Source organism: Coloeus monedula (genome assembly GCF_965178545.1).
Source record: "Coloeus monedula genome assembly, chromosome: 3".
In the NCBI taxonomy this organism is placed as follows: Eukaryota; Metazoa; Chordata; class Aves; order Passeriformes; family Corvidae; genus Coloeus; species Coloeus monedula.
Genome location: NC_138783.1, coordinates 5,573,604 through 5,585,733, shown reverse-complemented (window position 1 = coordinate 5,585,733; position 12,130 = coordinate 5,573,604). Strand labels below are relative to the sequence as shown.

At 48.0% G+C, this 12,130-nt stretch overlaps 1 protein-coding gene across 2 annotated transcripts; it reads left to right on the top strand.

The window, feature by feature from the left end:
* Positions 1 to 1,196: 1,196 nt before the first annotated feature.
* ACP6 (acid phosphatase 6, lysophosphatidic) lies at positions 1,197 to 9,116 on the top strand. 2 transcript variants are annotated; one of them, XM_082277720.1, is made up of 10 exons: positions 1,197 to 1,468; positions 2,873 to 3,001; positions 3,095 to 3,225; positions 3,833 to 3,912; positions 4,650 to 4,737; positions 6,148 to 6,280; positions 7,003 to 7,103; positions 8,362 to 8,457; positions 8,658 to 8,823; positions 8,938 to 9,116. In XM_082277720.1, exons 1-10 carry the CDS (start codon positions 1,280 to 1,282, stop codon positions 9,076 to 9,078), a joined length of 1,254 nt encoding a protein of 417 aa, XP_082133846.1. In that variant the 5' UTR covers positions 1,197 to 1,279; the 3' UTR covers positions 9,079 to 9,116. The 2 variants fall into 2 exon arrangements, with proteins under 2 accessions (XP_082133846.1, XP_082133847.1); XM_082277721.1 differs by lacking the exons at positions 1,197 to 1,468; positions 2,873 to 3,001; positions 3,833 to 3,912 and having other exon boundaries at positions 3,100 to 3,225.
* Positions 9,117 to 12,130: the final 3,014 nt, after the last annotated feature.

The window sequence follows — 12,130 nt, the reverse complement described above, 5'->3', positions numbered from 1 at the left end:
ATCACATCACCTCTATCTCTCTTCCACCTTCCCTCCCTCCCCCTCTTAACTACTTTTTCCTGTTCCCTCTCCCCTCAGCATTCTTGACCCCTTGCTCTCTTGCAACACAAGATTTAGGCTTGATTTCTTCATGTTATGATTTCTTCATTTGTTATTTTCTTGGCTTCTAAAATATTTTTTCCCCTTCTCTCCCTGCTCTTGTTGTGCCTCTATGTTTCCCATACTCTAAGCTCAGAAAACTGAGGTAACCCTTTCAGAACTGCAGGGCTTTGAGAGACACGAGGAGATCACCAAAATCCCCCCTCTGCACGTCCTGGTGTCTGTGCCAACCTCTCACCACCTGCAGTGGCTCCTCCCTCTGGCCTTTGTTCAGGTCACCATCCTCTCTGTCCTCTTTCTCCTTCACCCTTGCCCTGCTCCCTGCACACCTCCGGGGACGGTGACTCATGACGGGGACGGCAGCTCATTCCAATATCTAATCGGCCTTTCTGTGAAGAAATCCCGCTAAATGTCCCACCTGAACATCCCCGGCACAACTTGAGGCCGTGTCCCCTTGTCCTGTCAGTGGTTCCCTGGGAGATGAGGCCAAACCTCACCTGGCTCCTTTCAGGGAGTTGTAAAGGGCAATAAGGTCCCCCCTGAGCCTCCTGTTCCCCAGGCTGAACACCCCCAGCTCCCTCACTGGCTTCTCATCGGACCTGTGCTCCAGATCCTTCCCTTCTCTGGACTCGGTCCACCACCTCAGTGCCTTTTTTGAAGTGAGGGGCCCAAAACTGGACACCGCATTCGAGGTGTGGCCTCATCAGTGCCGAGCACAGGGGGACAATCCCTGCCCTGCCCCTGCTGGCCACATTATTGCTGCTCCAGGCCAGGATGCCACTGGCCTCCTTGGCTACCCAGGCACACCCAGCTCAGTTCATCCGCTGTGACCAGCGCCCCCGTCCTTTTCCAGTGGGCCGCCTTCCAGCCACTCTTCCCCAAGCCTGGAACGCTACACGGGGTTATTGCGCACACTGGTGCCCGGTGAGTCGCCCAGGGAAAAGGGCTAAAGCTGGCGAGCAGCGGCACAGGAGCGCCGCAGGGCCCGGGTGGCGGCCGTGCCCCATCAGGGCGGGGGCACCGCCGGTCCCGCCCAGCGCCGCCCGGTTCCCTGCGCGGCGCCCGCCGGGAGCCGCAGTTCCTGCTGGGCCCCCGCCGCTGCCCGGCTCCGGCCGGGGCTCCAGTCCGGGCCTGCGCTTCCCGCCGCTCCCCGCGGTGCAGCCGGGCCGCCGGGGCCGCCATGGGCTGGGGGGCTCGGCTGTGGCTGCTGGGCGGCCTGGCCGCCTGGACGCAGCGGCGACGGGCGGCCGCGGCCGGGCGGGATGACGGCGAGGGCGGGCGGCACCGGGAGCTGGAGCTGAGGCTGGTGCAGGTCGTGTACCGGCACGGGGCGCGCACCCCGCTGCGGCCGCTGCCCGGGGTAGCGCCGGTGAGCACGGGACGGGACGGGGCAGGGGCGCTGCGGGGCTGTGCCCCGACCCCGAGCCGGCGGCAGAGCAGACTGTGCTCCTGCCTTGCTGCCGGCAGCCTGATGGTTTGGCGTTTATGCTCCTTCCCGAGGCGAAACCGAGAGTAATTCCCGAGGGGAAAGCGAGGGAATTTGGGAGCTTGCACCCCATGCCGCCTACGGGCTTGGGTGGTAGTGGAAAAAGCTGCCCAGTGGAAAAAGGCCTGGGGGTGCTGGTCGACAGCGACTGAATGTGAGCCCGGGTGGCCAAGGACGCCAGTGGCATCCTGGCCTGGATCAGCAATAATGTGGCCAGCAGGACCAGGGCAGGGATCATCCCTGTCCAGTTCTGGGTCCCTCAATTCAGGAAGGGCATTGAGGGGTGGAGTGAGCTCAGAGAAAGGTCACGGACCTGGGGAAGGATCTGGAGCACAAGTGTTAGGAGAAGCCGCTGAGGGAGCTGGGGGCGTTTCGTCTGGAAAAAAGGCTCAGGGGTGACCTTATCACTCGTCTACAACTTCTTGAAAGGGGCTTGTAGCCAGGTGGGGGTCAGGGTTTTCTCCCAGGGAACAAGTGGCAGGATGAGAGGATACATCCTTTAATTTGTGCCACGGGAGGTTGAGGTTGGACATTCAGAGGAACTTCTTTACAGAAGGGGTGATTAGACATTGGAATGGGCTGCTCGGAGGTGTTTAAGGAAAGACTGGGCATGGCACTGTGGTCTGGGTGACACGGTGGTGTTCAGTCACAGGCTGGACTCCATGATCTCAGAGGTCTTTTCTAACCTAATTAATTCTGTGATTCTGTAAAGTAGAACGGCAATAACACAATAGTGGGACAGGTGACAGCAAAGGGAACAATTGCTGCAACTGCAGGGAGCCCTCAGAGGTAGGATGCAGGGATGGGCATCCTGGGGCTGCTGTGCCCATGGACTTTGCACCAAGGCCAAGACTTTGCTCAGCACCTCGCAGCTGGTGCTCAGCTAACATATGGCTCCTGCCTCGCTGTTACCGTGTGTGATCTGGCTCCCCAGCTCAACCGAGGGGGCCTGGGGAGCCAGCAGGGGTTAGCTAAGGTAGTTTCCTACAGCAGCTTTTTGGTGTGTAACAAAGAGTAGCAATTGTGATTTCCTACAGATTCTTCTTCTGTAAGGGGAGGAAAGCAAATACTGCATTTCCTGCACATCAGATCTGAAAATCCAGGGAGCAGCACTGTTCTCATTTCTCTATGAGCTGTGTGAAGAGATCTCTGTCTTCGTGTTGTGTTGTTGGCAAGGCAGCATGGTGTAATACTCCAGCTTTAGTTTAATGCTCTTAAAAGTCCTTGGTTTAATGCCCTTGAAAGTTTTCTGCTGAAACACTTGTTTGTTTGTTTGTTTTGAAACAGGTGGAATGGCATCCCACTCTTTTAGATGTACCTGCTAAGACTAAGTTTGATTACGTGGTGACAGACCTAAATGGAGGACCCCAACCCCACTCACCCTTGGATGAGGAATACAAAAAGACTGTGTTCAAGGTGAGGCTGTATTTCCTGGTGGGTTCCTCATTCCTCTGTAGACTTTTTTATTTCCATGGTCCACTGGAGCCCTCTCCTTTTCTTTGCTCTCAGGGTGGTGTAGTCGCAGGACAGCTGACTACAGTGGGGATGGAGCAGACATTCGCCCTGGGGGAAAGGCTGAGGAGAAGCTTTGTGGAAGAAGCCAAGTTTCTTTCACCAACATTTAAGCCTGCTGAGGTCCTGTGAGTCTCTCAGGTCCCTCCTGGACCTTCCCTTTCTTCCTGCCCTGTCACAAGTAGCCTTGTGCTAGGGAAACTGACTAGCATACCCTTCTGCCTGGCTTCTGGGCCTTCATCTTTGCTCAGCCTGGCACTAGAACTCACTCGTGAAACAAAGCATCCAATTGCCCAGCAGTCCTGAGAGCGATGCCAGGGACAGATTCATCTCACCTAGGCTGAGCCATTGGCAGTGCTGCTATGCACTTCTGTGGTGAGCAAAGAGAAACAGGCATTTCTGGAGCACACTTTAACTCACTGTAAACAGCTGAAGTTCAGTGAGATGAAGCAACCCCTGCTGCTCACATCAATAATGCTGAGAGCATCTGGCTTCAGAGAAAAAAATCACACCAGAGAAGTGCCAGTTTGTTATCTCCACTATCTCTGATGAGCAGTTCAGATTACAGGTGTCTACCTTAGATATCTATAGTGACAAAAGATGAGTCCCACCACAGCTTTCCAAAGCCACAGTGGATGGAGGCAGAACCCTCAGCTCCAGCAAGACCTCCCCAGCTGCAGCCATGGTAACATGAAGGAGAAAGTGCTACCTCACAAACTGCCTTCTCTCTTTCAGCGTCCGTTCCACTAATATTTTCCGGAATCTGGAGTCCACACGGTGCCTGCTAGCTGGGCTGTACCAACAGCAGAAAGAAGGTTGGGGAGACTTCGGAATAGTGCCTGTCCTTACTCAGTCTTCCCTAGATGCACACAGCTTCCAGATCCTAACTCTCACCGGCTCCTAGTTGTTACTTCTTCCCTGGTTCTTTGCACTTGACCCCCTTCCCCACTTCTTCTGGTCCTGCAGATTCTTTACCAGCTTGTCACTTGTTCCCTCTCTTTGTGTATCTTTCCGCTGCTCTTTCAGACTTGCTGAGGAGGTTAATGTTAACCCTCTTCAGAATCAAGAAGGCAAAAAGCTCACACATCTGAAAAAGGTTTCTCAGAGAAACCCAAGTATCTTGGGTATGAATTCAGTGTCTGGAGTAACTTTCACCTGTGTCCTGCAGTTGGTAACTACTTGTATGTTCCAAAAATATGCTTGCATTTTAAAGATCTCACATCTTCTCCTTCCATATTCAGTTCTACAAACAAGTAGAAGGGACTTGCCAGAGCTCCTTACACTTCATGACACACAGACTAATTTTTGGCACATACAAACCCTAAGAAAAATGAACACACAGCTAGGAAGCTTTACAAGGTGCACAGCAGGCATCCCCATGAAAATAAATGCACAGAAACAAGTACAGTGGCTTGTGCTGCAGGTGATAGCTCGGGGGGAATTGGTAGTTGATAACACTGGACTTGAGCACAAAGACTGTGGGAGTGATTAAAGCAGTCTAAAGAAACACAGATGCACTACTGAGCACAGAAACTTCCTTCTTGTTCCACAGGATCTGTTGTCATTGTCACTGATGAAGCAAGCTCTGAAATGCTCTACCCCAATTACTACAACTGCCAGCGCCTGAAATGCTTGACCAGGTAATTGCCAGCAATATCTCCCTGTATGATTTCACTGCTGTTTCATTTCAGCAGTAGTAATTTACAACAGCACATTTTCTTCCCATTTCCCAATTTCTTCCCCTGCCACTTACTGTTCTCTGGAAATGGTTAGCTACTTGTATTAAATACTTGGTAAGTGGAATTATACACTAGGCAGTGGCAGCAGAAGAAAATAAAATAGAGACTTTTCCTTGAAAGACGAATTTAATTTAGTCTGTGTCTAGCAAACACTCACTACTAGCTAATGTACAGCTAGTCTGTGGCATTGCTGCAGGGCAGAATTAATGTCATCTACATCCCTTAACAAGCCTTTCAAGTGTGAACATATTGGGCCTTCTTTTTATATTCAGCTTCTGGTTTGGGGGTTATTTCAACATTCCTGTCACATTCATACCTTTCAGAAGAAACTGAAATATACTCAGCCTTGGCACATTTAATGAAGACTAATGAAATAAAATAAGGAACATCCTACATAGAACACTCATGTTTGCAGAGTCAAGTACTCTGAAATGCCTGTGCCAGGTTTGGGCACAGGGTGGAAAATGGAAAAGAGAGGCAGATATATTAGTTTGGCTGGATTTTTGTCCAAAATTCAAGAGTTGTCAGAATTCACTTGGAAAAGCTCACTGTGTAGTGCTCGACTCTGCAGGCAAATGATTGGTCTAGACAGTGGTGAGGTGACAGCCCCCTAGAAGGAGCATATTCAGCCTCCTTGAGTTATGTCACCTGTCCAAAAAGGGTCTTCTGCTCCCTGTCCCCCTCTGCCCACCAACTGCACCTTTTGTGACCATGTCAGGGTAGACTTTGAGCTGCAGTAAGCACTGCCTCAGCTTGCAGGCTACCTAGGAAGTACATGGCTAGCATGAATATTCTCAGCTAAATTTTTTAAAATAAAATTTAAAGCAGCATAAAGATGCAAATGGCTTCTAACAAAGCAAAAGGTGGATTTAAGCTACAAACGAGTAGCTAGGTGTTTCCCTTTTCCCACACCATATAGCAATCAGTTCAAAGCTGCCACCCTTTCTTCTTTCATGAGGCAGTTAAAGGCTACTCCCTGAAGACATAGACCTGTACTGTTCCAGTATGACCAGATCTGTTAGCTGATACACAGCCCTTGCTTATGGGAACCACTTTTGGGGTGTTCACATCTCACCCTAATTTTTCCTCCTGCCTCTGTTAGAGCAGAGAGCCAGCTTGATCCTTGAGATCTGGATACTGTGTCTGTCCTTTCTGCAGCTCAGACTCCCAACATCAGGAATTCCTCAGTATACTGCAGTGCTTCTCTTCTGCCCCACACTGATGTGGGACAACTGGGCTGGGTCATGAGAAAAACAAAAGACAGAAAGCCTGGTGTGTGAAAAATTTTTGGTTTTCTTAATTCCTTTACAGGGATAGGATGCGGAATGCTATGCGTCAGCCAGGTATCTCTGATGACTTGAAAAAAATTAAGAAGAGGATAGGTATTGATGGTGATGAGTCTGTGGATTTTTTAGTCCTCCTCGATAACATTTTTGCTGAGCAGGTGAGCTGAGCCGTTCTGTTGCACTGTCTCAGAAAGAAACATCCCCTTACCACGCACATGGAGGAAGTCACAGAGTGCCAACACCCATAAATACTAATGTGTACTCAGTACCTTTCTATGCAACCCAGAATGTTCATAGAAATAGCATGGCCTTTTGAAAAAGCAAGACATGAGGTCAGCCTTGCTGTATGATGGATAAAGACTTATCTCCAGTATTTTTGTTCTTACCTTGAAATCCAGTATTTCTTTCAAGTGTAACGTAGAGCTAAGAGAGGTGTTGGGCCTTGCTTACCCATTACAAAGTGCTTTCCCTATTTTGGCACTCAGCACCTAACAGTCATCTTAATCCCAGTTCCAGCAAGCTACCTGTGAGCCAGACTGCTTCTGCTACTGGAAGGAAGTTGGGCACATTTGTACCCCACCTTAGCATCCCCTTTTTGCTGGAGCTAATGATAACTGGTCTGTCTGTCGGCTGAATGGCTCAATGTGTTACCCTCCCCATAGAACTGCATCCCAAAGAACATACAGCCATCCTTTTGGTACACAGAGCAAGTCTGTGTGTTTAAAACCATCCTAAAAATCCTCACATGAATGTCACAGTACAATGCTGTAGTACAAATGGTGTGACATGAGCAGCTGTTTTCTGTGGGCAGCCATCCATGTGTCTTCAGGCTGGGTTCAGAAAGGGTCAGACCCTACCACGCTGCTACATCTCCTTCCAGGTGCACAATTTGCCAAGCTGCCCTGTGCTGAAGAGCTTCCAGCAGACAGTGGAGCGCCGATCTGTTGACTCCATGCTTTTCCTTCTGGAAGACAGTTCCAGGTGATTGCCTGTGTGAAAGCCTCTGGCTTCAGGGGCTGTCTTACCCAGGGTGGATGTGCTACACCAGCTTACTTCAGCAGACAGAAGTGCTTTCCCATCTGCTGCTGTCCTCCACCAGAGCCCACTCATGAGGTTTGTGCCTCAGCCATCTCAGTGTAAAGTTCAGTGCCTGGAGTCAATACCATGAGCTAGGAAAAAGGAGTGCACACTGAGGAGACCAGGATGTGGGTTTGCCCCGTTTTGTTGATCCTCATGAACAGGGTGGTCTCACAGGAGTAGCAGTAAGCCGCTGAGGTGGGCAGTGAAGGCTTCAGTTGCCACAGGGGTTTCAGTGAACCAGTGGCAAAAGCAGAAGAGATACTTCCAGCCCAAGCCCTGAGGCTGCCCTTGCAATTGCACAAGTACAGTCCAAATTCCAGCCTGGGAAGTTTATCCCAGGGATGGCACCTGCACAGCTCGGCTGAGAAGTGCTGGTGCTAGCGGAAAAGGTGATGCCAGGTCCTGCACACGTGTAACTACTTGCAAAGAGAATCTGCTGCTACGTGCAGCTAATTACCTCCTCCACACTTGTATGTAAAGGCTGGCTGAGTTGCTAGCCTAGCAGTCATTTTCCTTTCAGATTCGTTTGCAGCTGCCACATTCACCAGTTCTTCTCAGGTGGTGGTATAGGGCTGTCTTTTCTTTACTAGGGATTAGAGATCTCAGGTAATGAAAGACTCATTTACCCTATTCCCACAACACCCAGCAGAGTTAGTCACACTCATCTTCCATTTCCACTGAAGTATTCATTAGGTAGAGGGGGTTTCTTCCCACCAGATACTGTATGAAGATCATCTCTTTATTCAGTAAAAGGATAAAAACTAATTTTAAAATAAAGCCATCACTTTCTTGAACCCTGCCCCTCCTCACCAAAGACCCCAACCACTTCAGCTGCTGTTTTGCAGCAGTCTTCTTCCCTAGCTGAAACCCATGCACTCAGAAATCATATTGGGAAACAAAACAGCCCAGAGAACAATCAGAGTTTCTAGATTTTCATTTACATGGCCACACCTCATGAGACTGCTTGTTAACACCTCTCCCCTCCCAGTCTGCAATCACATTAGAGTGGTGACTACACAACAGCTGAACTAAAAACTGGCCATATTAATTGTATTTAATAGTTCTTAGCTACATTCAGTGCAGGTTATCAAATCATAAGAGAAAAGGAGGTTCTCAGGCGTTTTTTAAACCACTAAATTAATTTCTGCTTCTTTTCTAGAGAAGTTCTTCAGATGAATATTGGCCTCCTGTTCAATACCTTGCAGAAGAACATTAAAGCAGCAATAAATCCCTCAAATCCAGCTGAAAAGGCCCGGTACAGCACAGACCTCTTCCTCTGATAGTTATAAATTCTAACTTGATGTCAGTGTGAAAAACCGGTTCAGAAAGATATTGCATGTGTGGGATAAAAAGGAGTGCTCACCTGCTGGAAAAAGCATGAGTGCTACTGCCTATCCATGGAGGAACACAGCTGACATTCTAGGTCTGGTTTTGTTTTTCCCTTTTCTTTTCCAGGAAGCTCTTCCTCTATGCTTCTCATGACTCTACTCTTATTCCTCTCCTGCTGGCACTGGGCACCTTTGATCACAAGTGGCCACCTTATGCTGCAGATGTGATCCTGGAACTGTATCAGCACCGGCACTCCAAGGAATGGTTTGTGCGTGTGTCTTACCGTGGAGAGGTGAGATCCCATGGGAAGTCCCGCCTACAAACCTTGGGCTTTTGGTTTCACCATGCAGCAAAAAAGGGCTTTGGCAGTGCACAATAGCTGTGATTTTGTGTCTTTGCCTTGCAGGAGCAAGTGGTGAAAGGCTGTAAAGCAGGTCTCTGTCCACTCGAACGATTTCTGGAAGTTCTTTCACAGTACTCAGTCAGTCCAGAGGAGTACAAGAACCTGTGCTCCCAAATGGACAGGAATCAGCAAACTAACTCATGATTATGTGGACTTAAATTAAAATTCGTTTATTGTCACAATCTTTGACTGTTTTTCTTTATGTCCTTGCTAGCCTTCTCTGTTGCAAAGGTATTTTAGATGAGCAGATATTTTCCTACCAGACACAGGGTGGCACAGTGTCACTTTACACTGTTAGCAGCAAGCTGAAAGAAGCCACGTGACAGAATGGCTCAAGTTTACTTCTGAGGTGGCCACACAAAAGCAGGCAGAGGCTGAAAACAGCAAGGGAGAGAACATACCATTTTAAATTTCCCCTCTGCATCAGGAATGCAAGACAAAACATTTCTCTTCCTCATATGCTGGGACTGTGGGATGAAGCCCAGCTCGCTCTGTGCTACCAGACCTGAAAGCTTTAACGTAGCATTGATTTTATGTTTGGTAATGGCAGAAGCCATTGTGCCTTTCCTTTTCTTTTGGCATGTTGGAGGGTTGCTCTCTGCAGACAGATGAGCCTCCCTAATTGTATAGCATTTAGCTACCCCATCTTCTTGAGGGCATTTTTGTGCACAGAAAACATCTCCAAAGAGACAGAAAGCCTCCAAACCTCTTCCCTGCATTTCTCTAATTATGGAAATTCTGCTGTGAACATGCAGAACAACCACAGTGGGCCAAGTACAAGAATACACAGTCTTGGTGAACTCTGCTTTATGTGCTTTAAACAAGGAAGTTCGGGGAGCTGCGATCGGCTTCAGCTTTGGGCAGCAGTGATCTATTTTGCACTTGCTGAAAGAGGAATACAACACCAGCCAACAGCAGTGCTTCTGGCTGAGATTACAGTTTCTCCTGTAAGACAGCACTCAGAATCACTGCTGACAAAGTCATAGAATCATAGAATGGTTTGGGTTGGAAGGGACCTTAAAGATCATATAGTTCCAACCCCCTGTCCAGGTCCTTCTGTTGTGTCAATTGCACCACCTGACTTCGTGTCCTCTGCAAAGTTGCTGAGGGTGAACTCAATCTCACTATTTCATTGAAAAAGATCTCCACTTTTCAGTCAGTAAATAAAACACGGTCCCTACTTTTTTTGGGATAGGCAAAGGTTAAAATAGGGGGACCATTTATTAAAATGGCCCTGCAATGTTGGTTCTGTGTTACCCCTTCTTGCTTAGTGAAAAAATCACTTAATATAAGCCATTGACAGATATGTGATGGAGGTACTACAGCACCTTTTCCCTGAGAAGAATGGGCTGGATTTACCTCCACTCTTTCATTAGCCTGCCCCCACCACAATTACATGTTGACACCACGCACAGCGAACAGAATAATTTCAGTACTAAATACATTGCTGGAGGTCTCACAGAATTGCTATTAGAAGCTGTCAAAAAAGCAAACAAAACATTGTTATTTTCCATCAAGTTTTTATACAGCCTAAAACCATAATGCCAGTATATAAAAATCAATGCCTACCCCTGCTTAAGAACAGTGTGTTCTACTCTAATCAAGCTTGCTCTCATACACAGTTTCAAGTATTCGGGGAACAGTGATGAAAATATTTGGTCTACAATTACAAGTTATTTGTGAGGCATGGACTGCTTGGAAAAAGGCATTGGAAGCTTTGGCCATAGAAAGGGGGAACTCACATACCTACTCTTAAATAATAACTAGGAGCATCCCCAGCAAAACTGACCAGCAACCAGGTTAAAAATTGCAACACAGCCACAACCCAGAGCACTTGGCAGCACAAGTTGTTGCAGAGCAGGTAAGATTGTTAAAGGGCACTGCTTTCACACAGTTAAAATCCTCCTATCACTCTAGGCAGAGTACTACACATTTCAGTAACAGCAGAAGACCTCAGAAAAGCAGGCCAGCTTCTTGGCAGGGGCTAGGAGGAAGGCACCGCTGGGAACAGGTTACTTCATTGTCTCTTACAGGGTTTCTGTAGTGCCCCCTCTGCCTTGTTCTAGCCTTTCCCTTCCCCTCAGTGTGGAAGTGGCTGGGCCATGCATTGGTCCATCCCACTGAGCACTTCCATGGTACCTGTGGCCCACAGGATGAAGAAGTTATTTCTGACCACAACTGGTGTAAATGATCATTTCAGAAGAGGACTAGTTGGACACTGGAAGATTTTTTATACCAAAGGACACAGGAAAGTGGGAGCTACTGAATTGCAAACACAGCATGGAAGAGCTGAGACATTTCTGAGAATGTGGAATAAAAATTCTCAGAAATCAACAATTTCCCAGTATCCCAGACAAAACAGCATAACTTTTGGTCCTGTGTCATTAACCATTTTTAGGTTAATGAATTACAACCAATTGACACAGTGGAGTACACTCTACTAAATACAGGCCTATATCAAACATGGATCAATTTCCTTTGAGAAGTGTCACATTAGGGAACATGTTTCAGCCCGCAGCCTGGCAAAGCTGCATGAGAAAAGCCTTCACCATTGTCAGTGCAGAAGGACACCACCAATAAAATGTAGCCTGTTCTGCCACCTGAGTGAAAACCAGCATAGCAGAGAGCACACCAAGCACCACAAAACTAAGCCCTGCATATACCATATTTCTAATAGTCCTAACACTCTGAGGGGACAAAAAATGCTGCATTTCAACTTACCCTCAGGAAGATTTGGCCACCCACATCTACTTTGAGTCAGGATATATGTATTGTACCAGAAGCACCACCAGCATTCAAATCCCAACCAAGACTGGTGCAGATCAGATCTCCACACACGCTGGTCTGTCCTCCAAAATGCAACCCATTAGACACCACAAGGATGTCAGCACTAAATTCCTAAGGCTGGCTCCTTGCTGTCATCTTCTTTGGTACATTAGCTAGCCCATGATACAGGTACAAATCTTGAGTTTATTTGGACAGTGCTTAAAACTGCCACTGTACTTCACAGATGACCTGATTGCAAGTCTACTAATTTAAAACAAACAGATTTCAAATATTTTAAACTTTTGATTTAGCAGGCACATTACTTTGCGTTTCAGAAGTTCACCATCTGCTGGGTTTACCTTTTAAGTCTCTCCACACTCCGGCTGCGCAGCCATCTGGGATGAGATAATTTGAACAGCAGACGGTTTCC

What these genes read in the sequence shown, in the direction of transcription:
- ACP6 (XM_082277720.1), top strand. Translation starts at nt 1,280, where the DNA reads ATGGGCTGGGGGGCTCGGCTGTGGCTGCTGGGCGGCCTGGCCGCCTGG. An exon ending in ATAACATTTTTGCTGAGCAG is followed by an intron (nt 6,281 to 7,002) that starts GTGAGCTGAGCC and finishes ATCTCCTTCCAG; the next exon opens with GTGCACAATTTGCCAAGCTG. An exon ending in AATCCAGCTGAAAAGGCCCG is followed by an intron (nt 8,458 to 8,657) that starts GTACAGCACAGA and finishes TTTCTTTTCCAG; the next exon opens with GAAGCTCTTCCTCTATGCTT.